This window comes from Cucurbitaria berberidis, assembly GCF_010015615.1.
Source record: "Cucurbitaria berberidis CBS 394.84 unplaced genomic scaffold K460scaffold_1, whole genome shotgun sequence".
NCBI lineage: Eukaryota > Fungi > Ascomycota > Dothideomycetes > Pleosporales > Cucurbitariaceae > Cucurbitaria > Cucurbitaria berberidis.
The window spans coordinates 1,558,297-1,580,350 of record NW_024468935.1 but is presented as its reverse complement, the minus strand read 5'-3'; the positions used below and the strand labels follow the sequence as shown (position 1 = coordinate 1,580,350).

Below are 22,054 nucleotides of genomic sequence, written 5' to 3'. Positions count from 1 at the left end.
ATGCAAAAGCTTATATGCAGTAAATTCTAAAAAAAATAGCAAATACTTTAATTATTAACTTATTTTTAGTACTTTTATTAATAAAAAGCTTTTATAGTACTTTTTACCTACAGCAGATTTTTTTAAAAATAAATTAGGCTATAATTTTTAAATTTGTAATATAAACTGTACAAGCTTTAAGCTATCCTAAAAAGTATTTACAGGCAATTAATAAGTAAGTTTTTTTTTTAACTTTTAGTATAAATATAATATTAATAGTTTACTATATTTATAATACTTAAAAGTATATTATATTAAGCTCTGCTTCTTTTTTAATTTTTCTAATTAACTAACATTTTTTATAAGGGCTGAGTTGCTTTACTATTTACTAATATATTTTTTTTTACTAGTATTATTAGTTAATTGCTTTAAATATAGTCTAAATACTTTTATATTTTAATTATTTATATATTTTTTAAATTAGCGCTGCTTGCGTTTTAGGCCTATTAAGTACCCTTTATACTAGCATTGCCTTAGTAGCTTTTTTAAATAAGTACTTTTTTTAAATAAAAAAGCAGGTTACTTTTTTAATTTAAGCTTAGAGCATTTTGCCTTGTATATAAGTTAGGCGTTCTAGTATTTAAAAAAAAACTGCTATTTTTTCTAAGTTTTTATTATACTTTTTAACTAAGTATTATAGTTTAACTAAGCTTTTAGCTATATAAACTTTTTTATACTTTTTTAGAATTTAATTAATAAAAAGCTCTAAGTTGTTTTTATTTTTTAAAAGGGGCTTTTAGTTTTTTAGTTAAAAATACTTTAAAAGTATATTAAAAATAATATTTTTTTTGCCTAGTATATAAATAATATTAAAATTCTACTAAAAAATTATTGTAAGCTATTAGTTTATTACAAAATTAAAAAAGTTTAATAAAAATTAATTTAATTAAGCAATTAGAACTTTCGCATTTATTTTAATAATAAATTAGTAGCTATATAAATAAGACTAAAATACTTTTAGCGCCTAAACTAAAGCTTTATACTCTAGCTTTATTAAATACTATTAAAATTCTGCTTTTAACTATAAAGTACTATTAAATTTAATTAAGTATTGCTGTTTATTAGCTCTAATTTGCTCTAAGTGCACTCTTCTACTAATATTTAAAATATTTATTCTAAAGTATATTGCTCTTTTTTTATAGTTTATCGCTACTAGCGCAGAAAATTAAGTAATTGCACTTTTAATTAACTACATTGCTTTTTATTAGCTCTTTCCCTAGCTCTATTTAGCATTTTTTTAAAGTAACTTAAAAAGTAGTTTAGCTTTTAAAAAAAAATAAAAAATTTACTACTAATAATATACTATAATTCTAACAAACTATTAAACTTCTTTTACTATTTAGCATTTAGGCTAGTTTAGTATTTTTAAAACTTTATTATTACTAAAATATTAACTTTGCTAGTCTACTTTATATTTAACTATAATTATTTTTAATATTCCTTACTAAAATTTTATAGCTAATACTGTTGCCTTAGCTTAAGCTATATTAATAAGTATTTAGTCTATTTATTATATATACTTAAAAATAAATTAATAAATTTTATTTAATACTTTTTTATTATTATACTTTAACTTTAGGCTAGCTACTCTTATATTATTAATAAAAGGCGCTGTATCTAAGAAATAGTCCTTAAAAATCTTTATAATAGTATAAATAAATATAGCAACTAAATTTGTAGTTTTTTGCAGTAAAATGCACTACTTTATAAGCTTAATTAGAATTTAAAATACTGTAATATCTTAGCTAGCTAAGTATAATTTAATTTAGTTATATTTTAAAAATAAGTTAAAATATAAATATATTGCCCTTCTAGCAAATTTTTTTAAAAATTTATTAGCAAAAAATAGAATATATACATTTTTTTTAGTAACAGTATTATATTACTAGGCATTATTAATTAACTAAAAGTTTATTGCCTTAGTAGGATTCTTAACTTTAAGTACTAAAAAATATAAATTCTTATACTAGCTATTACTGCGCTTAAGTATTTTTTAGTTTAACTTTATTTTTATTATATTAATAATAATTAGTTTAAGCTTTTTAAGGCACTAAAAGCTTTTTACCTGCTATACTTTATAAAGCACAGTTTAAATTTTATATAATAATTAAATATTTTAATATATTATTAATATGTTTTTAAAGTCTTAAGCTAGCGCATTTTTTTATTAAAATATTAGACTTTAAAATAGTTAAACTTTATTTAGTAGCAGATTTTTTTCTATATTTATTTTTACTAATTATTTAGCTATTAACTAATGCTTCTGCAGGAAGCTTACTGTCTTTTTTTTAAAAATATAATTATATAAATTTAAGTTTAAGCTTTTTAATAATACTTTTTTAATATACTGCACAATAGCTTTTTTTTTTTAATTTTCCCTTCTAAGCTTTATTAGCTGATTTAGTTAGGGTATATTAATAAGCCAAACTTTATTGCTTATTTTTTTATATAAGGTATTTACTTCCTTTAAATTTTTTTTACTTTTTAATTAGTACTACTTTTAACTTTTTAGCTTTTTAAAAAACTTTTAAAAGTTTTCTCTTATTTTTTTATATTTTTTACTAATATTTTTAGTTTTAAAAAAATTTTAATACTTTTAAACCTAAATTTTTAGGCAATTTTTTATTAAGCATACTTTTTTAATAGGCATACTTTCTATTTTTTTTTTTTTTTATTAATTATAATTAAATTAGCTATTAAAGCTAGATTGCACTTTATAAATAAGACTTTTTTTTACTTATTAAAGGACCTAATATAATATATAGTGCAGCTAAAAGTATTAAAGTAAATTTAAAGCTAGGCAGCTAAATACTAAAAAGTACTAAGTAGGATTGCCTTTTTTAACTTTTGCACTACCCGAAAATGCGTTAAAATTAGTATTTTACTAACTATAATTAGCACTTTATATATAGTACTAATAAAAAAGTTTATACTTTTATTTATAGTAATTATTCTTTACTAAAGCTTAATTAGTAGTTTTTTTTAGTTAAGTTTAGTAATATACACATTAAAAGCTTTTATAGTAGATAGTTTTATTATATTTAGCTACAAGCTTATATTAATTAAGGCTTAACTTATACTTTTATATAAAAATATCTAATACATAAAAAGCTAACTTTTAATTAATAGCTTACAGTATTAGCTTTTAATTTTTAGTTAAAGGTTAAATAGTAGCTGCAACTGCTCTTTAATATATCTATTTTTTTTATCTTTTATTTTATAATTTTAGAAGTTATAAATTTTATTTGCTTTTTTAGTATTTTTTAATAGCTTTTACTATTTATAACTAAGTTTTAGGCATAGCTATTTAAGTATTTTTTTAGTAATTACTTTTTTAAATTTTTTTCTACTTTTAATTGCAAAAGTTTTTTCTAAGCTTAATCCCTAGTTAAATATTTTCTAAAAACTCTTTTTTATTAATTCTTCTTTTTTAATATTTATAGTTTCTTCTAAACTACGCTTAAAAATTTAGAATTTAATAATAAGTTTTTACAAATTCTTAATAGCTTTGCTAATAGCTACTACTATAGCTAAAGTAGCTAGTAGATTTACTTATTAAAGTCCTTTTACTTCCTAATTAAGTATTGCCTAGGCTATTATATTTAAAAATATATTCTGCGCTATAGTTACTAAATTTTTAATAGTTAGTATTTAAATTTACTGCAATTTTTTTTATACCTTTATTGCAGGCAGTAGAAAAGTTTCTAAGCTTATAATTGCACTCTAACTATTTTTTATAGTTAGTAAAGTTATATTTGCTCTAAAGTATTTTTATAATAAATTTACTTAAGTATTTTCTATCTGCACTTTAGGTACTTTTATAATAGGCCTGTATTAAAAAAGCTTATCTTCTAAATTTTTTTTAATTAATAAAAAAATCTAGTTATATAGCTTACTACTTTTTATTTTTAGAACTATAACTACTATAGGCTTCTTTTTAGTAACCTAATTATTTTTCTAATACTGCTTTGCTATAGTTTTTTAGATTTTTTTATTTTTTATTTCTACTGCGTATAAACTAGGCTTAGTATTATATACTTTTTTAGTTTGCAATACTGTTTTTAGAAATATTATAATTTTTTAAAATATTATTGTTTACTAAGCTAGCGCACTTCTATTATTATTTACTTTAATATTGTAGTTTTTTTTACTAGCTAAAAAGCAAGTAATTTTAATTACTTTTTTATTAGCTCTAAACTAGCTTAAAAAAATAGACTTAATAGGCCTTTTTAGCTACTTATTAATAACTTAAAATTAGTTTTTTAGCAACTATAGTACTTACTATAATATTTTACTATTAAAAGCTTTTAGAGCAAACCCTCTGCTTAAAAAAATACTTTATATATTAGTTAAATAAAGTTTAAAATAGTATTTAGCCTAGGCCTAGCTACCTAGTATTTTTTTAGATCTAGTATAAAACTACTAATTCTTTTTTAGTAATTTTAAATTAGGGCAATTTGCTATTATATATATTTTTTTTTTTATAGTAGCAATACTTTATTGTAGTCTGCTTTCTGCTTTTTACTATTATAACTCTAGCTTAAAGATTAACTATAAGTAGGTAAATAAACTAAAAACTTTTATTATTTTTTTTAAAAAGCTTTTATAATTTTTGCTGCAGTTTAAGTACTAGCTGCTTATAAGCTTCTATATAGTTTTTGCTTAATACTAATACTCTTTTTATATTTAAATTGTTATTCGCAAAGAAGTTAAATTTATTTATAATAAATATTAGCTTTTTAAAGCTTTAAATAAAATTAACTATAGTAAAATTAATTTTTGCTTTAATTAGCTTTGCGGGTATAAGCAAGTAGAAAACGCCTAGTATAATAGCTTTTAAAGCTACTTTAATTAAAAGTATTAGTTTTTTTAAAATTTTTATATTTTTTTAAGCTAGCACCCTGCTTACTGCGCTGTAATTAGTAGTAAAAGTATTTAGTTTTTTTTCCTACTTTTAGTGTTTTTAAATAAATTTATAAATTTTTTTAATTTTAAAAGTTAATATATTTTTAAACTAAAAACAATTTTCTTTTAATATATAGTATATTACCCTATCTATATCCTCTTGGGCCAGTTTTTAAAAGAAAAAATAGTTTTTTTTAATTTTTACAACTTATTTTTAAAGCTAAGCTGCTAGAAAGTATATAATAAAGTTCTAATAGTACTTAATAATTTTAACTATAGGCTGGCGCTTCTAAACTTTGCTTATATAACTTTTAATAAAAGCTTAAGTGCTTTTTTTTTAGCTTTTATTTTAGCTTGTATAAAAATTCTGCAATTTTTACTAATATTTAGCCTAGCTTTTTTTTTTATCTTTATAATTTAGAAGCTTTCGGATAAATGCTTTATATTAAGTTTTATAAAAGTATAAAAGCTGCATTTTCTAAATACTTTTGCTTTATAATACTTAATTAGCTTTAAAATTATATTTTTTTAAAAACTTTATAATATTATGCTTTTTAAACTTTAGCGCATTTATATTAGTAGGCTTAAACTAGCCTTTATACTTAAAACTTATTTTTTGTAAAAAATGCGACAGAGTATTAGTACTAACTATATTATTTGCTTTAAATAATTAACTTGCCTTAAATTATTAGGAGTTTTAATAACGTATTAGTAATAAAATAGACTTTACTATTTTATTTTTTAAATATAAATTGTAATTATAATTTTAGCTTTACGCAAAATACTTAAGCAAATTAAAATAATTATTAATAGTTTTTTAAATAAAACTACTTTAAATTTTTATAGTAGTAGTATTTTTTACTTTTTATTTAAGTAAAGTATTTCTTTTATACTATGCGCTAATTACTGCCTTAAATAATAAGCTGCCTTAGCTAGGAGCGTTAACTAATACTTATTTAAAAATTAGTTTTATAAAAAATACTTTTTAAATTTTTTTTTAAAGTATAGTTATAAGCAAATTACTGCAAGCTTTTTATAAAAACTTGCTTTACTTTTACTGCACAAAAAGCCTTTAAATAAAGAATAACTACCTTAGCTACTACTTTAATAAATTTTTAAAGTTAGCTTAATACTTAATTTTACTTAACTTTAAGTATTAATAATTTTGCACTAAAGTTCTTTTGCTTTAAAATCTTTTAGTTTTTTTATAAATTTTTTTTTTTTTCTATTTTACTAACAGACTATTATGCGCCCCCTAGTTAAGTTACTAAAAATGTAGTATACTATAATGCGCATTTAAATAAAAAAAGTAGGCATTAACTTATAGTTAGTAGGACGTGCAATTTATATTTTTAGTATTTTATTTTAAGCTAGTATTAGTGCTTTTTTTTTTCCCTACTTATTTAAACTACAATACAGCCTTGCTGCCAAAGATATCTATTATATACTAACTTACTATACTATAGTATTTAGAAAGAAGTTAGCTTTTACTATAAAACTAGGGGGTAAAGAGAATAATAAAACCTAATTGCCTTTCTTTAATACCTAGACTTTTGCTATAAAAATAACTATAAAAAAAAGCAGGCGCAGGCTAAACTAAAAAACTTCTAGCAAAGTAATAAAAAAGTTTTTTTAGAATTTTTTATCTGCTTTAAGTAGCTTTTAGCCTAGAGTAGCAAGGCTAGATAGGACCCTAAATAGAAATTTTATAAGTTTTAGCATTACTTAAACTATATATTTTAAACTATTATTTTGCACTAAAGAATTACTTAAGTAAATTATTATACAGCAGTTATAGCTTATAAATTAATTGCAGTAAATATTAAAACTATAGCTATAAAAAAAAAAATCTACTTATATTACTAGCTTATACTAAGGGCAAAGCGTAATAAGGATAAGGATATTAAAATAATTTTAATTTACGCTATAGAAATAGTAAAATTATAAAAATAAAAAGGCTTAGTAGTTTTAAAAAGTAAATTATAACTACAGCAATTTAATTAAGTGCTAAATAAAGTTTTCTAATAATAATGCAAGGCAGGACTGTATATATGCTATAAAAAAAATAAGTATTTTATAAAAAACTGCGCAAACGCAGTATCTTTATACGCAGTATTTATTAAAGTTATAATAATAGTACTACTACTAGTTAAAAATAAAAATTAGGAAAACTAGACACTTTTAGCTAAAGATTAGACTAGGGGTAATACAGAAATACTACAGCAGAAGAGCAGGCTAAAGCAAAAAATAATATAAAAAAAGTTTAAAAAATCTAGCAAAAAATAAATAAACTTTTATTTTTTATACTAATTTTTTTTAATAAAGTAAAATTTATAAATATTTTAGTTAATTTAAAGTGCAAGTATTTTAGTGCTATAAGCAAAGAAATAGCAAGGCAGGTTAAAATAAATTTTATTAATATTCTACTCTAATTTTTAAACTAGGCTATAGGAACTTCTTTAAATGCAAGAATAATTTAGCTAGTTATACTAGGCTGCAATATAAATAGTTAGCAGTTCTGCTTAGTAGTATATATAATTCCTAGCTTAAAGCACAACTTTATTTTTAAAAAATTATAAATAGGCTAGGAAAAGGCTGTACTAAATATAGCTTAAAGTAAACTAGTTGTGCGTAGCGCAGAATATATAGTAATAAAAAAAAACTATTTCTAAAAAATATTTCTAAAAATAAGAATAGTTTTAGGCTTAATATACACAGCCCTGCTATAACAAAAAAAAAATTTTAGTAGTAGTAATAAATTCTGCAAAATAATAATTTAGTACTTAATTGCTATTTTTTAAAAATAGGGCCCTAATAATACCCTGCTAGAAAAAAAATTAATAAAAAATAAATTAAAATTGCTAAAAAAACTAAAAGAATTTTAAAACTTATTTAATAATAATAAAGTAGAAAAGCTGCTTTTGCACTAAAAATACTTAGACTATTATATTTACTTATAGTAAACTAAAAAGGGCGATGTTTTACGCTTACTATAGGGACTTTTATACAGTATACTTTAAAATTATTTGCTAAAATTACAAAAATAAATTATAAATTTAATAAATAAAAAATAAATTTAAGCTAGCTTTTTTTTAGCAAGGGTACTTGTTTTCTTTGTATATAAGCTTTTAAGAAAGTAGCGCTTTTGCATAAACTACTAAGCCCTAAATAAAATTATAAAAGTAAATTAGTACTTTTTGCTTTTTATTAAAAAAATTTTTTAAATATTATTTAATGCTAGGTAGTTTACAAAAGTAGATATCTGCTTAGCATTTTATTATTTACAGGTAGCTAAAAAAAACAAATACTTAATTGCGTTTTAAACCTAGTTCGGCTTTTATAAATAGTTAGTATATTTAATAGGCCTAATTAGAGTACTTGCTTTTTTTTAATAATATATTAATAGAGCGCTTTAAAAAATATTAGGGGATTATGCTATAGCATACTTAAATAATATTTTAATATATTTAAAAAGTACTTGCAAAAACTATATAAAAAAAGTTTGCTAAATTTTTATACTGCTTAAAAAAGCTAAATTAAATTTAAATTTAAAAAAGTGTATTTTTGCTGCGCACAAGGTCTAGTATCTAAAGTATATTATAAAAATAAAAAAAGCAGTTTACTTAAATTCTAAAAAAATTTAAATAATTTAAAAGTAAAAGCTATTTATTATAGTATAAGGAGTGTAGGGGTTCTTAAGATTTGCAAATTTTTATTAAAATTTTATTTTTTAATTTTCTTAAGTAGCAGGGCTGCTATATTTTTTAATAAAAAAAAGTATTTTATTTTTATAAAAAAAAGCTTAGCAAGTAGCTTTTTAAATACTAAAAAACGCTTTTATAGCAGAGCTAGTACTAGCCTAATAAAATTTTAAAAAAAATATAGTTATAAAAGTAGACTGCTCTAAATAAGTATTAAAAAAATGCTTATTTTAGGTTATAAAGGGCGTTTTATACTTTATTGTATATTACTTAGCAGCCTTTACTTTAAAATAATAAAACTATACAATTTATAATAAAAAACTAACTGCAATAGTATAGTGCTTAAAAGTATAGTTAGCAGAATTTTAAAATATAAAACGCCTGTTTATAATACTAATAAACTATAAAAATTTAAAATATTTTACTATTTTTTGCATACTTAGTAAATACTAGTATAAATAAGCAGAAATACTATTTTAGTATAACTTTTATCTGCAGTTTTGCTTAGGCCAGATAGTAGTTTGCCTAAATATATTAAGTTAATAAAAATAAAATATTATAATAGAATTTTTTTAAATATCTTAAGTTATAATACTTATTAGTATAGCAGCAACCTAAAGTAGTAAAAATATAAAAGCTAAACTAAAGCTGCAAAAAAGCTGCATTTTTGTAAATAATTATATGCAGGCTTTATAAAATAAAGCTATAGTTTAAAATAAAATATATAATATCTAGCTTAAAGCAGTGCAAAAAAGCAACTAATACTTTTTACTAAAAGCAAAAACTTTATAGTAAATTAAGGACTGTATAGTTAGCGCGCATAGCACTTTATTATAAAAAAAAGTAATATAAGTACTAGCATAAAAACTATTTACTACTATAATTATTTAGTAGGCTTATAAGTCTAATCTAGCCAAGTACTTAAAAAAGAATATAATATTTTAAATAATATAGCGTAACTATTACTAAAATAGTATATTTAAAAATATTGCCTAATACGTCTAAAACTACTACTATTATAGAGCTTATATATTCTAAAAAAAATAGTAAAAACTATTACAACTTTTATTAGTAGCAAACTAATTTTAGTTATAAATTTTTATAAATTTTATAGTAAACTTGCCAGCAAAAAAAAAAAAAGCTTTATATTATTTATTAATTATTATAAATTGCCTTTTTAAATATATTTAGTTAAAAGTACTAATTTTTATAGCTGCTAAGTATTGCGCGGCAGTTTTCTGCAATATATAATAAAAATTTTATAAATTTTTATTTTCTATTATTACTAACTACAGATTAGACTAGTTAAAAAAGTTTTAAACTATACTATATAAACTTATAAATATAATACAGCTTTTTTTTACTGCTTATTATTTTTAAACTAATAGTAGTACAGAAAAGGCAAACTAAAAAGTATAAATAGTATTAAAAGTAGTAATTTACTTTAAGCAAACTAATTAGCTTAATTACTTTTTAGCCTACTAGCTAGCCCTAAATAATAAAAATTTTATAGTAATAAAAGTAAGCTTAAACTTCTTTTTTAATAAATATATAGTAGACTTGCTCTAATAAGTGCTAATAAAAAAAAAAAGCTAAACTATACTTAAAAAATATATAGTACAATTTTTAGATTACTTAAAATAAAATACAGAACTAGTATAAGCTGTTATTTTATTTGCATAATAATGCTAGTAGGAAGTAATAAACTAAGTGCGTTAGCTAGTAGAGTAATTTTAAATAAAAAACTGTATTTAATTTTTTTTATAAAATATAAAAATAAACTAGCTTAGTAATAAGCTTAACTAGCTGCAGGCCTAATATATAGTTATAGCAGTACTTACTTTTTTAATAGTTACTCTAGACTTGCTAGGGAATTTTTATAAAATAATATATATAAACTTAGTAGAATAAGCTGCAATTAACCTATTACTAAGCTAAAAGAAAGAAAATAGCTAACTAAGTCTAAAGTTTATTTTTAAAAAAAAAAACCCCTCCTTCTATAAATAAAAAATAGAAGAAATCTTTAATATTAAAAATATTAGGGAAAAGAATAAAAAAAAAGCTTTAGTTAAATAGCAAAGCTAGCTAAATTTAACTTAGCAACTTCTAAAAAACGTAAAAAACATAATAATACTAAATTATTATTATAAAAAAAAAAAAAAAAAATATATTACTAATAAAAATAAAAAGCATACTAAAAGGGGCAGGGCACTATACATTTTTCTAGCTAAAAAAAAGCAAAGGCTGCTTTAGGCCTAAATAAAAAAAAAAATATAAAAGCAGAAAGTTTTACTGCAGCTAATAAGCTAGCCTAAATTAAAATAAAACTTTAAAAAAAAAAAATAAAAAAAATATAAAAGCTAGAAGCTATACTGCGGCTACCTTAGACTGGCCTAAATTAGAATAATAAAAAGCTTTAAACAGAAAAAAAGCAAAAAAAATATAAAATTTAAAAAAAAATTCTACTTTTTTTTATTATAAAAACGGCTAGACTATTAATACTTTCTACTATTATAGTTATAGCAAAGGCAAGTTTTTATAAAATGCTAAATAAGTATAGTACAGTTTTACTAAAAAAAAAAAAAAAAAATATTTAAGCCTAAAATAAAGTAGCTTAAAAAAGCACTGCTTAAAGCTTAAATTTGCTAGGCAGACACAGTATTACTAAAGTAAAAAAAACTAAAGTAAAAAAAGCTAGATAATAAATTACTAAAATATCTAGGGCTAAAGGGGCAAATAAAAAAAAAAAAGTTTAGACTAGCTTAAAAACAGCGCTGCTAGTAGAAATTAACTAGAAAAAGCTAGAGCAAAAGCTAAATTTAAAATAAAAGCTAAATTTAAAATAAAAGCTAAATTTAAAGTAAAAGCTAAACTTAAAGCAAAAGCTAAATTTAGGGCAGAAGCTAAGCTTAAAACAAACTTATTAATTTATTTTATATTAAAAAAAAAAAAATTTTTTAAAAAAAAAATACTTATACTAGCGCTAGGAAAGAGTAGGGGAAGAATACTAATTATAAGTAATAGGCAACTAGTTATAACAGCTGCAGAAAAGCTTAAAAAGCTTTTAGTAAATTTAAAAAAAAATTAGCTTATTACTACTATTAATAAAATTAATAAAAGAAATATATTAGAGCGCTTTTATATTATTGCGCTAAAAAAACTATTTTAAAGCTAATTTATAAAACTTAATTTACTAAAAAAAATGCACAAAAATAAACAAACTAGCTTAAATATAATAAAAAAAAATTTTAGGAAAAAAAAAAAATATTTATATTAATGCTAGTAAGCAATATATTTACAGAAGCTTAAAAAGTATTAAAATAGGCATTTTAGCCCCTAATACAAGTATAAATTAAGTTAATAGCCTAATTTATAGCATTTACTATGCTGTTTATATATACATTTAATTTTTAACTAATATAGCTATAAAATAAAATATAAAAGATAATAGCTAAAGCTTTTTTTATAGTAGTGTAGGGGGGGTTACTTATAGCCTGTTTAAAGCTATAAGCAGTTTAAAATAAAAATAAAGCAATAATATTATAAATAGTAGTATTATAGATATTTTTATAGCAATAGCGCAGTATATAAAATTATAAATTAAACTAGTAGTGTATACTAACTATACAATATACTAAATTAATACTATAAGTACTTTAAACAATAATATACAAATTATTATTAAAATTAAACTTATTATAGTAGTTTTACTAAGCTTAAAAAGCCTAGCAAAAGTTAAAGTGCGTAGTAAAAAAAATATTTTTATATTTATATATTTTCTTGCTTTAGTAGCAAGCAGAGTATAACTAACTAAGCTTATTTTAATATTTAATATAATTAAACTTTTTTATAATACTAATATACTTAGTATATATCTAGCTTTAGGTAGGCGTTGTTTTAAGTTTTTTATTATTAGAATTATTTTTAGTAATATACTGCCTAGATTTGCGCACTAGCTTAGCCAGAATACTTAATTAAAAAAAAATTAGCTTTACTACAGCGCTATATAAAAAAATAGTATATATTTTAGCAATAGCTGCTAGAACTGCTATAATTACTATTAAGTAAACTACTACTACTGCTTAAAGTAGAAAATTAAAAGCTAAAAATAAAGTTGCAAGTTACTATAGCAAAAAGATAGGCAGTGCTATAAAGCTAATATAAAAAAGGAAGCTTATAAAATAGAAGCATAAAAAAAAGCAAAAAAAAAGCATATAAAAATAGCTCTAAAAAAAAATAACTAAAAAAAAAAAATTATAAGTTTTTGCTTAAAAATTTATTTAAATTTAGTATAAGCTACTATTATAAGTGCGCAAAAGCTAATAATTTTTAAAATTATTTAAAAAATTTTTAAAAAAAAACTATACTAAAATACTATAAAAACTTAATAATATCGCAACTAGCCTAAGGCCTAAAGAAAGGGGAGAACTTTTTTTAGAAATAAAAAAGTATATTATAGCTTAAGCTTTAGCTTAAGCTTTAGTATTTGCAAACTAAAAACTTTAGCAAACTTTAGTAATAAATTTTTATATAAGTAGCTAAAAATTTCTGTACTTCTTTAAAGTATATAATACTATTATCTATGCTTAGAACAGAACAATCCTAAAGCTAGTTTATAATACTATACTAGTTTTTTATTATAATTACAAACTAAAAGGCAGTTTTCTAAAAAAAATTAGTTTTTAATAATATAAACTTTTAAAAGTTTTTAAGAAAATTAGCAAAAATATATACTAAATTAAAAAACTGCTAAATTTAAAAATATATAATATAGTTAATGCTATATAATTTAAATTTTACTATATACTAAACTAGGACTTTTATTACTGTCTTTTCTTAATACTACTATAAATAGTTAGGGTTAATAGTAACAAAAAGCTTAAGCTTATTAAATAAATTATTAAAAAGTATATTAATAATACTATAGGAAAGCTAGAATACTTTATTAAATAAGAAAATAAAAATATTATTTATAATTAATAGTTGTTTACTGCGCAAATGCGCACTGCTAAAAAAATAAAAAAAAATTTTAATACTAAATTTCTAATTATTAAATAAGAAACTTAGTAGCAGTAATATATATAAAGCAAATTTTAAAAATAGGTAGCTTATAACTATTAACTGCAAAAATTAAAATTAAAATTGCTAAACTTAGACGTGGATAATTCTAAGCACTTAAATATTAAAATATTTTTTTTTTTATATAAATAATATAATTTATGCCTTAAGGACTGCTTTAATACTTATAGTATAAAAACTATTTATAATTCTAGTAATAGACAACGTAAACAGGATACTAAACTTTAATAAAAATAGTTTAACTTTAGCAGTACTTACTAAAAATAATTATTACTATTAAAATTAGCTAAAGTTTTACTTATTTTTATTTTAGCAATAAGCTTTTTTATAAAAAAATATTATATGCTAAAGCTTAGGCTTTAAAAGCGTATATAATTTTATTACTAACTAAGGCGTTTAAGTATTTCTTTTTTTTTTAAACTATTATATTTACAAAAAAAAGCAATAAGCAAAGTATTTTTAACTTTTATTTTTTTTTTTTAGTAGTTAGTTTTTGCTTTTTTTTGCTAAATACTTTTTACTAGAATATTATGCTATATTATATTTTAGTAAACTATAAAGCATATTACTTTATTTTTAGTAATAAATATACATGTATATATTTAGCAAGCTAAATATACTAAATATTTTTTTTACTACTACTTATTTTATTTACTTAATGCTTTTATTATGCTATTATATAATTATTAATCTTATTAAGTATTTAGCAAAATAAAAGAAAACTATTAGGCTTTAAGTAAATATATTTTATACTTTTTTTACTTTAACTTTTAATAAAGCAAATATATAAATAACTTTTTACTTTTACTTTTATTTTTTTAATACTAAATACTGTTGCAATAATCTGTTTTAATTGCTTAAAAATGTAATTAGTATACTAAAATATATAATTATAGTTTATAAGTGCTACTGCAGCTAATAAGCTTAATAAAGCAATTAATAAAATTGCTAATAAAACTAACTTATTAGAGCAGCATAATAGCAATGTATATAATTTAAAAAAATTAATAAATTTTAGCTATAAATTCGATTTTACACTCTTTTGTAGAAAATATAAAAACTATTTATAATAAATTTTTAAATAGTAGTAAAACTAAACTACTACAGGTAATTTTAGAAAAGTAATAGAAAAAGTAAAAAATAAACTATTTGTACTTTAAAATAAGAATATTGCTTTTTTTTAGCAAAATTTAAAAGTTTTTAAAGGACTTAGCAAAAAGTATAACTAAAAAAATATAATAACAAAGCTTATAAAAATAAGTAAAAACTAGTAATAAAATCTGTAATTAATTCTAATACTTTTTAATTAAAAGCGCCTTTAAAAATTTTAAAATATATTAGGCGCTATTACTACTTTTACTACAAAAGCGCTTAAATATACTAATATACTAAAAAATTTAAATATATAGTAGTACTTTTTGCAAACAGGTAAAGCAATTAAATACTATTTTATTAATTACTAGTAAAAGTTAGATTTTATATATACTAAAGCAAAACTTAAAATAAAATTAATTAAATATAACTTTTATAATTTTAATAAGTAAGATTTTAATTAAAAACTTTATTTATTAATAAAATATCTTCTGCAGAAATGCAACTAGCAAATAGAAAAAAAAAACTGCTTAATACAAAAGCCTACTTTAAAAATAATATTTATACTTTAGGTATACAAAAAACTATATAAGCTACTATAAACTTTGTATTTTTTTTAAAAGTAAATAGCAAAAATTTTTATATATATTGCATAATTACTCTGCTTAAAAAGCAAAGCTACTAGATTATATAATTAAGTTAAAAATTAAAAAATTTAAACTTTTTTATTTTAGAAAAAAATTAAAAGCATTACTAGATAATTAACTTGCTTGCTATTTATATTTAAATACTTTTATAATGCAATTAAGACTAGCAAACTAAAATTATAAATAATACTATAAAGTATAAAAATATTGCAAAAGCCTACTTACTTAATAGTAAAAAAGTTTTTTATATAATTAAATATAATTTTAATGCTACAAAGCTAAAGCGAAAGTTTAAAATTTTAATTAATAATTTATACTAAATACTGCCTAAAGCAAAGTTCTTAAATAACTCTAATTTTATACTAGATAAAAATTTTATATAAGTCTGCAGTTTAGTTTACTTATAAAGTATAAGTGCAGGTTTTTAAATATATAATTTTAGTAAGTTAGTAAGCTATTTCGCTTGCTAAACTATACAATATACTATTAAAAAAATAATAGTTAATAGAAAGAAAATAAAAATACAAAAAAAAAATAAAAATATAAAAAAAAAAAAAAAAATTAAAATAAATTTTATATTACTAAATAAACAGCGTATTGCCCAGATTAATAAAAAGTATATTATTAATATTTTTAAAATAGTCTAGCTTATTGCAAATAAGTACAATATTAAAAATATAAAAAATAACTAAGCTAAGTATACTACTATATATATAAAAATTAACAAAATTTTTAAAAAATAATTTTTTAATTTTTTTTATTATACTAAGAAAAAAATTAAGCAAAAGCTACTAGAGCTCTAAAAAATATAAAAATTAAAAAAAGAAAAAAAAAATAAAAAGTTTTAAAATATAAATAATACTTAAAACTATAAGCGCAAAATTACAGGCAATAATAAGTATACTAAAAATTTTAAAAAAAATAAAAGTTTCTATAGTAATAATAGTAAAAGCAAAAATATTGCTTTTAATTTAAATAAGATATTTAAGCCTTAGCTTAAGCTAGAAATATTTAAGTATATTAAAACTTTTAAACTTTTTGCTAAATATTAAAAAATAATTATTTTAGTAAAAAAAAAGACGCTAGTTATAAAGCCCTAAATTTTAAAAAAAGAAAATAGCAAATAAAAAAAAAAAGCTAATAGCTTAATATTTTATATTAGATTTTATAGCAGATTTAATAAAAAGTTTTATAAAAAATTTTACTATAAAATTAGCAATTAATCTAGCTCTTACTTTAGTAACTACTGCTTTTACTATAGAAACTTTAGACTAAAAGCTTTTTATAGCTAAATAAATTAAAATAATTATATAAGTACTTTTTTTAGCAAGCAAAAATAAGCAGCAAAAAGACTATAGTAAAATAAATAAAAAAGCTAATACTGCAAGTAAAATTAAAAAAACTTAACTAAATAATATACTGCTAAATAAAAATACTACTTTTATAAAAGCTTTAAAAAAACCTAGCAAATAAACTAATTTAAAAAATAAAATATTGCTTAAATAAAGTTTACTAGATTTTTAATTAACTTAGCAGCCTTCTATTGCATTCTAAATTAATATAATAATATAAGTAAATTAGAATATTTTTTTGTAAAATGCTTTATTTATTTACTTTTTTTAGTATAATTTTACAAATTTTTTACGCTATATTTATAAATTTTTATTTTAATTTTTTTTTTATATACAGACTATAATAAAAAACTGCTTTTTTGCCTACTTACTAAAATAGTATTTATATAAATACAAGTTTTTTTTTTTTTATATAATATATAAAAACTTGCTTTTTTTGCATATAGAACCTTTTTTTTAAAAAATAATTAGTAATAGCCTAATTTTACAAGTATTAATAAATACTTAGTAAAATTTTTAATTGTACAAAAGCTTATTTTATTATTATATAATATGCAGCTTATAATTTTATACTTAATAGTATATTTATACTATTACTTTTAAAAGCTAAGAAAGCATTAGCTACAATTACTAAAAAATTTTTTAATAAAAATAAGCTTTATATAAATAAAGAAATAATTTTTTTTTCTGCTTTTAAAGCAATAGAGCATAGTAGTTTTTTTTTTTTAGCAGTTTTTTTTTTTTAAAGTTTTTTTTTTAAATTTTTTCTTACTATAGTATAATAATAAATACTAAGTTATTTACCCTTGCTTACAGAATTATTTAAAAAAATAAAAATTTTAGTACTAAGTTTAATAATGTTAGTTACTAGTTTATAAAAGTGCAGCTATTATATAAATGCTAAAAAAAAAAAATTTATACTAAAATAAAGTATATTATTTACTTAGCAGCTAGTTTAGCTTAATAGAACTTATAAATACAGATTATTACCCCTATATCATGACAGTGACCCAATAACCCGGAGACCGACCTAGATTTATCTAAATTCTACGAAGCTAAAGCGAAACAGAAATTAAAGCTACCCGAAGCGGACAGCAAGCGAAAAAGGGAAAGGAAGCCAGCCTGCCAATGTACGATCTTGACTTGAAAGGGACAGCCTCACCAAGCCTTGCCATTTTGGACCAAACTAGGAGCGCCACACAGACGCCACTCGCGCGCTCCGCAAGCTGAATGGCTATGCGGGCCCCTTACAAAGTCCCGACCATAGAATGGTCGAATTTCAATTTTGGGGACTTCTATATGTATTGGGCAGCCTTAATTTTTTCCAATGTGTGCGCGCAGGGCTTCTCTCTGCGTCCCTTCCTTGGTTTTGATCGTTCTTAGTAACATCTAACATGCATTTTCGAACCACCATCATAGCAACTATCAGCTTAGGCCTCTTTGTGGAAGCTGCAACGCTATCCAATGATGCTCGTTGCGGAAAGAATGGCAATGGCGCGAATTGTCTGGACAGCCGATGGGGAAGTTGCTGTTCGCAGTACGGGTGGTGGTACGTTTCACATATCGACTCCAAATTACTATCTCTGACACTATTAAAAGCGGGTCAACAAAAGACTACTGCGAATCAGGCTGCCAGCTTGGTTTTGGAAGATGCAAAGGTGTAGTTACTAGCTCTCTCCGTACCCTGACGATTTCAACACGCCCGACAACGTCTACTCGACCGTCCACCAGTGCCCGTATCGTCTCTGGCTCTACCCGCTCTCCTACGCCTTCTCCTGTGCAGTTAGTTTCGAAAAATGCCCGCTGTGGTGCTAGCTTCAACGGTCAGACCTGTATTGGTAGTCAGTGGGGAAATTGCTGTAGCAAGTACTTTTATGTGAGTTCGCAAGCTTCAAATGGCGGTCATGGTATCTGACAAGACTGCAGTGTGGAAGTACCGACGACTACTGCCGCCCAGGTTCATGTCAGAAGGGATATGGGTTGTGCAACCCTGTCTCGTCCTCGTCGACTCGACGACCAACTACTCCGTTAGCATCAAGTCGCCTCAGTACACTTTCCCCCGCGGCATCAGCAACAACATCTTCTTCCATCGACTATCTTCAACCTTGAGTTCTTTCTCAGAATCTGCTACCCCGACGCTTTTTTCTTTGACCTCGGTATTGTCTTTTCCTTCTTCAACCGGATTAGAATCTCAACTGTCGTCAACAGCATCTTCATTGGCCTCGTCAATCATCAGTTCGACTCCAATACTGTCCTCATCAGACACATCTACTTCATCGACTCCATCACCGATAGCCCCCACGCCGCTTTCTTCAGTCCAGGCATCACCGTCCATATCGACCACGAGCGAATCGCTTCTGGCTACCTCATCAGGGCTTTCCTTGGGAATATCGTCCAGCCTTGAGTCTCTCACATCTTCATCAGCGAGTGTATCTTCATCTTCAACCTTTAGCCTGTCTTCAGTGGTTGGGAGTACGTCCACTATCTCATCTACCCCTGTTGTCTCTATACCAAGCCAAACTTCGTCGCTAGACTCCACTCTGCAAATCTCCAGCCAAAGTCCCATAGTCGCTTCATCGCCTACTTCAACGCAGACATCTTCCCCCGCACCTACATCAGTACTAAAGAACGGAGGCTTTGAAGATGCATATATTTCACCCTGGCGATATCTTGGCACAAACATCGATGTGCGCCCCAACACGACCATTCCCCATTCCGGACTGAAGTCACTCGAAATCACTGGCATTTTTGTAGACAAAGTCTACAATTTTCAGCTTCAACAGCTAGGTGTGAGGATCCAAGCAAACACTCCCTATACACTCCAAATATTTGGACTACAAGAGCGTCTGGACAACTGTGCTGTAAGGGTAAACTGGAACTCCTTAGTATTAGCAACGCAGATATCCCTTGGATCGATCGTAGCAGGGTATTCGAGTACCACGATGACATTGCCGGCTCAAAGCCAAACAGGTGGCAATCTATACGTGTTTGGTAATTGCAAGATTGGTGGATCTGATACGAGGGTTTGGTTCGATGACATCACATTGACGCCGATGTGATAGTTTGTGAACAACGGCAACTTATTGCCAGATTGGATGACATGGGAAGTGTTGCATCCGTTCTGTATTTAGATCACGGGCAACCATCGTTGCAGCGGAGCGAAAACACCCAATTTATAAGCGTGAAGATTGATTGTGTGCAAACACACCAGATAACAGTAGTGTCAAAGTAAAACAATCCCTGTACATGGTTACTTACCACTTCATCGTACTCAAACTGAGCATTAGCTTCCATACTGTAATACTGACTTCTTGACGAGGCTTACTAGTTAGCTTCGAAGCGTTTTGGCCTGATGTGATGTAAGTTGATGACAAAGTACAGAGATGTTCACAGGCTCGCGTCGAGTGTCTGGCGCGCTAGTGGATTATACCTCGGTCCAACTCTAACAAAACATTATCTCAAACCATAGCCCCTCACACCAAGGCGCATCCATCGCAGCGATGATATAACCGGGGCTGTCCCCGCGTCGGGGCTTTGTTGGCTGCCTATCAACCATTTTCTCTCTGTTGTCGGTGGCTGTCTTCTCAGCTTCGCACCTTCCTGCGCAATGACGACCCTAACGTACCAGCCTTTCAAGGCCGTCTACGCCCTCGCGGCGTTCGGATTTGAGTTGGCGCGCTTTCCCGTCTTCCTCGTCAAATACCTCATCAGCTACGGACGCCAGCATCCTGAGTGGACTTTCCGACAGGCAATCGCCGTACGCGTCTTCGCCTCCGCGGTGTATCATTTTGCGACAGTGCAGGGTGCAACAGCCCTTCCATTGACGCCAGGTGCAGAGAAAGAGCGCTTCGTTAGCATCAATCCAGCAAAAGATGAAGCCTATCGAGGTCCGCTGAGGAATAACACGGATGTCAAGCCTGTAGAGATTGGAGCGACGTGGTATCCTGCGGCGCTGAGTGCTGCGTCAGACAAGAGCAACATCAGGGTCATTCTGCACATCCACGGCGGCGGATTTGTAACAGGCGATGGAAGGACAAGAGCGTCAGGCTATATGGCTAAGAAACTCCTCAAGCACTCGACCGCTACCCACATCCTCTGTCCACAATACCGCAACTCGACCCTCCCCGCCTCAAAGACCTCGAACCCCTTCCCTGCTGCACTCCAAGACAGCTTAACATCCTACCTCTACCTCATCAACGACCTCAAGATTTCGCCAAAGGATATCATACTCTCGGGAGACTCCGCTGGCGGAAATCTCGCCATCTCGCTCCTCCGCTATATCGTCGAGTATGGACCCGATCTCGGCCTGCCTAGTCCGTCGGCCGCTTTCCTCTGGTCCCCCTGGATCAATCCCGCAGACACAAGCGCATCCTTCGTACACGACAACGACCACTACGCAACAGACTACCTGTGTCCGCCATTCACACACTGGTGCACCCAAGCCTACGCTGGCCTGTCTGGGGTGCAGATTCTCGACCAACCGTACATATCGCATAAGAACAGGCCTTTTCAGACAGAAGTGCCGTTGTGGGTAAATACTGGAAGTGGTGAAATCTTGTACTATGACAATAAGGAATGGTATGAACAGATGAAGAAAGCAGGTAATGATATTACGCTCGATGTAGAGAAGAATGTGCCGCATGACATTGTGCTAGTTGGGAATATTCTAGGCTTTGATAAGGAGGCTACGAATTGTGCAAAGAGGGCGGGCGAGTGGGTGAGGAGTACGAGAAAGTAAAAAGACTTGACGATGCGGTTGGAATAGGTATATGTGAAGCATGGAAAGGACTATCGTCTGTATAAAGCCTTGGTCTTAGTTGTCCATAGTTGTTCATAGTTCTTTAAGTTTTGTAGATACCAACTTATGGCACCTGAGATGCTAATATCTCAAAATGTAGGTACAGTCATCACTACCAGTTCAAAAGATACATGGTCGGGTGCAGTAGCATGCCATTGCAAGTCAGGACAGCAAGACTCGCTTAGCTCCCTGCACCTCCCGCGCTTTGCTGCAAGATGTCAATTTTGACGAGCTTGGGTCTACTCGTACTATTTTAGTTCGGCGAGAGATTATAATATCCCACGTCTAGGTTCAGACGAAGCGGATGATGAGACCATCGACTATTCGGCGCCAAAGAAGTCAGACCTGCACTGCATTGCACTAGGGGGTCACTCGCCTTATAGGTTCAACGAGAAAGAGCTAACTGAGGCAAATGGAGGCTCGCCACTGCTCGTATGTGAC

The 22,054-nt window shown here is 25.3% G+C and overlaps 4 protein-coding genes across 4 annotated transcripts; 2 read left to right on the top strand and 2 right to left on the bottom strand.

Moving 5' to 3' along the window:
- Positions 1–1,570: 1,570 nt before the first annotated feature.
- On the bottom strand, positions 1,571–1,738 carry K460DRAFT_274739 (uncharacterized protein; the record flags this gene model as incomplete). Its single annotated transcript, XM_040927978.1, has 1 exon — positions 1,571–1,738. A coding segment is annotated over one exon (168 nt), but the record flags the coding sequence as incomplete, so codon positions are not given.
- Positions 1,739–18,601: 16,863 nt separating this feature from the next.
- K460DRAFT_249645 (carbohydrate-binding module family 18 protein) lies at positions 18,602–18,804 on the top strand (the record flags this gene model as incomplete). The annotated part of the gene is made up of 2 exons (XM_040927376.1): positions 18,602–18,691; positions 18,742–18,804. Coding segments are annotated over 2 exons (153 nt in total), but the record flags the coding sequence as incomplete, so codon positions are not given.
- A 202-nt stretch (positions 18,805–19,006) lies between these two features.
- K460DRAFT_400247 (uncharacterized protein) lies at positions 19,007–19,561 on the bottom strand (the record flags this gene model as incomplete). Its single annotated transcript, XM_040936307.1, has 1 exon — positions 19,007–19,561. One exon carries the CDS (start codon positions 19,559–19,561, stop codon positions 19,007–19,009), a length of 555 nt encoding a protein of 184 aa, XP_040792728.1.
- Positions 19,562–20,282: 721 nt separating this feature from the next.
- K460DRAFT_360996 (alpha/beta-hydrolase) lies at positions 20,283–21,816 on the top strand. Its single transcript, XM_040932375.1, has one exon. It carries the CDS (start codon positions 20,423–20,425, stop codon positions 21,551–21,553), a length of 1,131 nt encoding a protein of 376 aa, XP_040792727.1. The 5' UTR covers positions 20,283–20,422; the 3' UTR covers positions 21,554–21,816.
- The last annotated feature ends 238 nt before the right edge of the window (positions 21,817–22,054 follow it).

What these genes read in the sequence shown, in the direction of transcription:
- K460DRAFT_360996 (XM_040932375.1), top strand. Translation starts at nt 20,423, where the DNA reads ATGACGACCCTAACGTACCAGCCTTTCAAGGCCGTCTACGCCCTCGCG.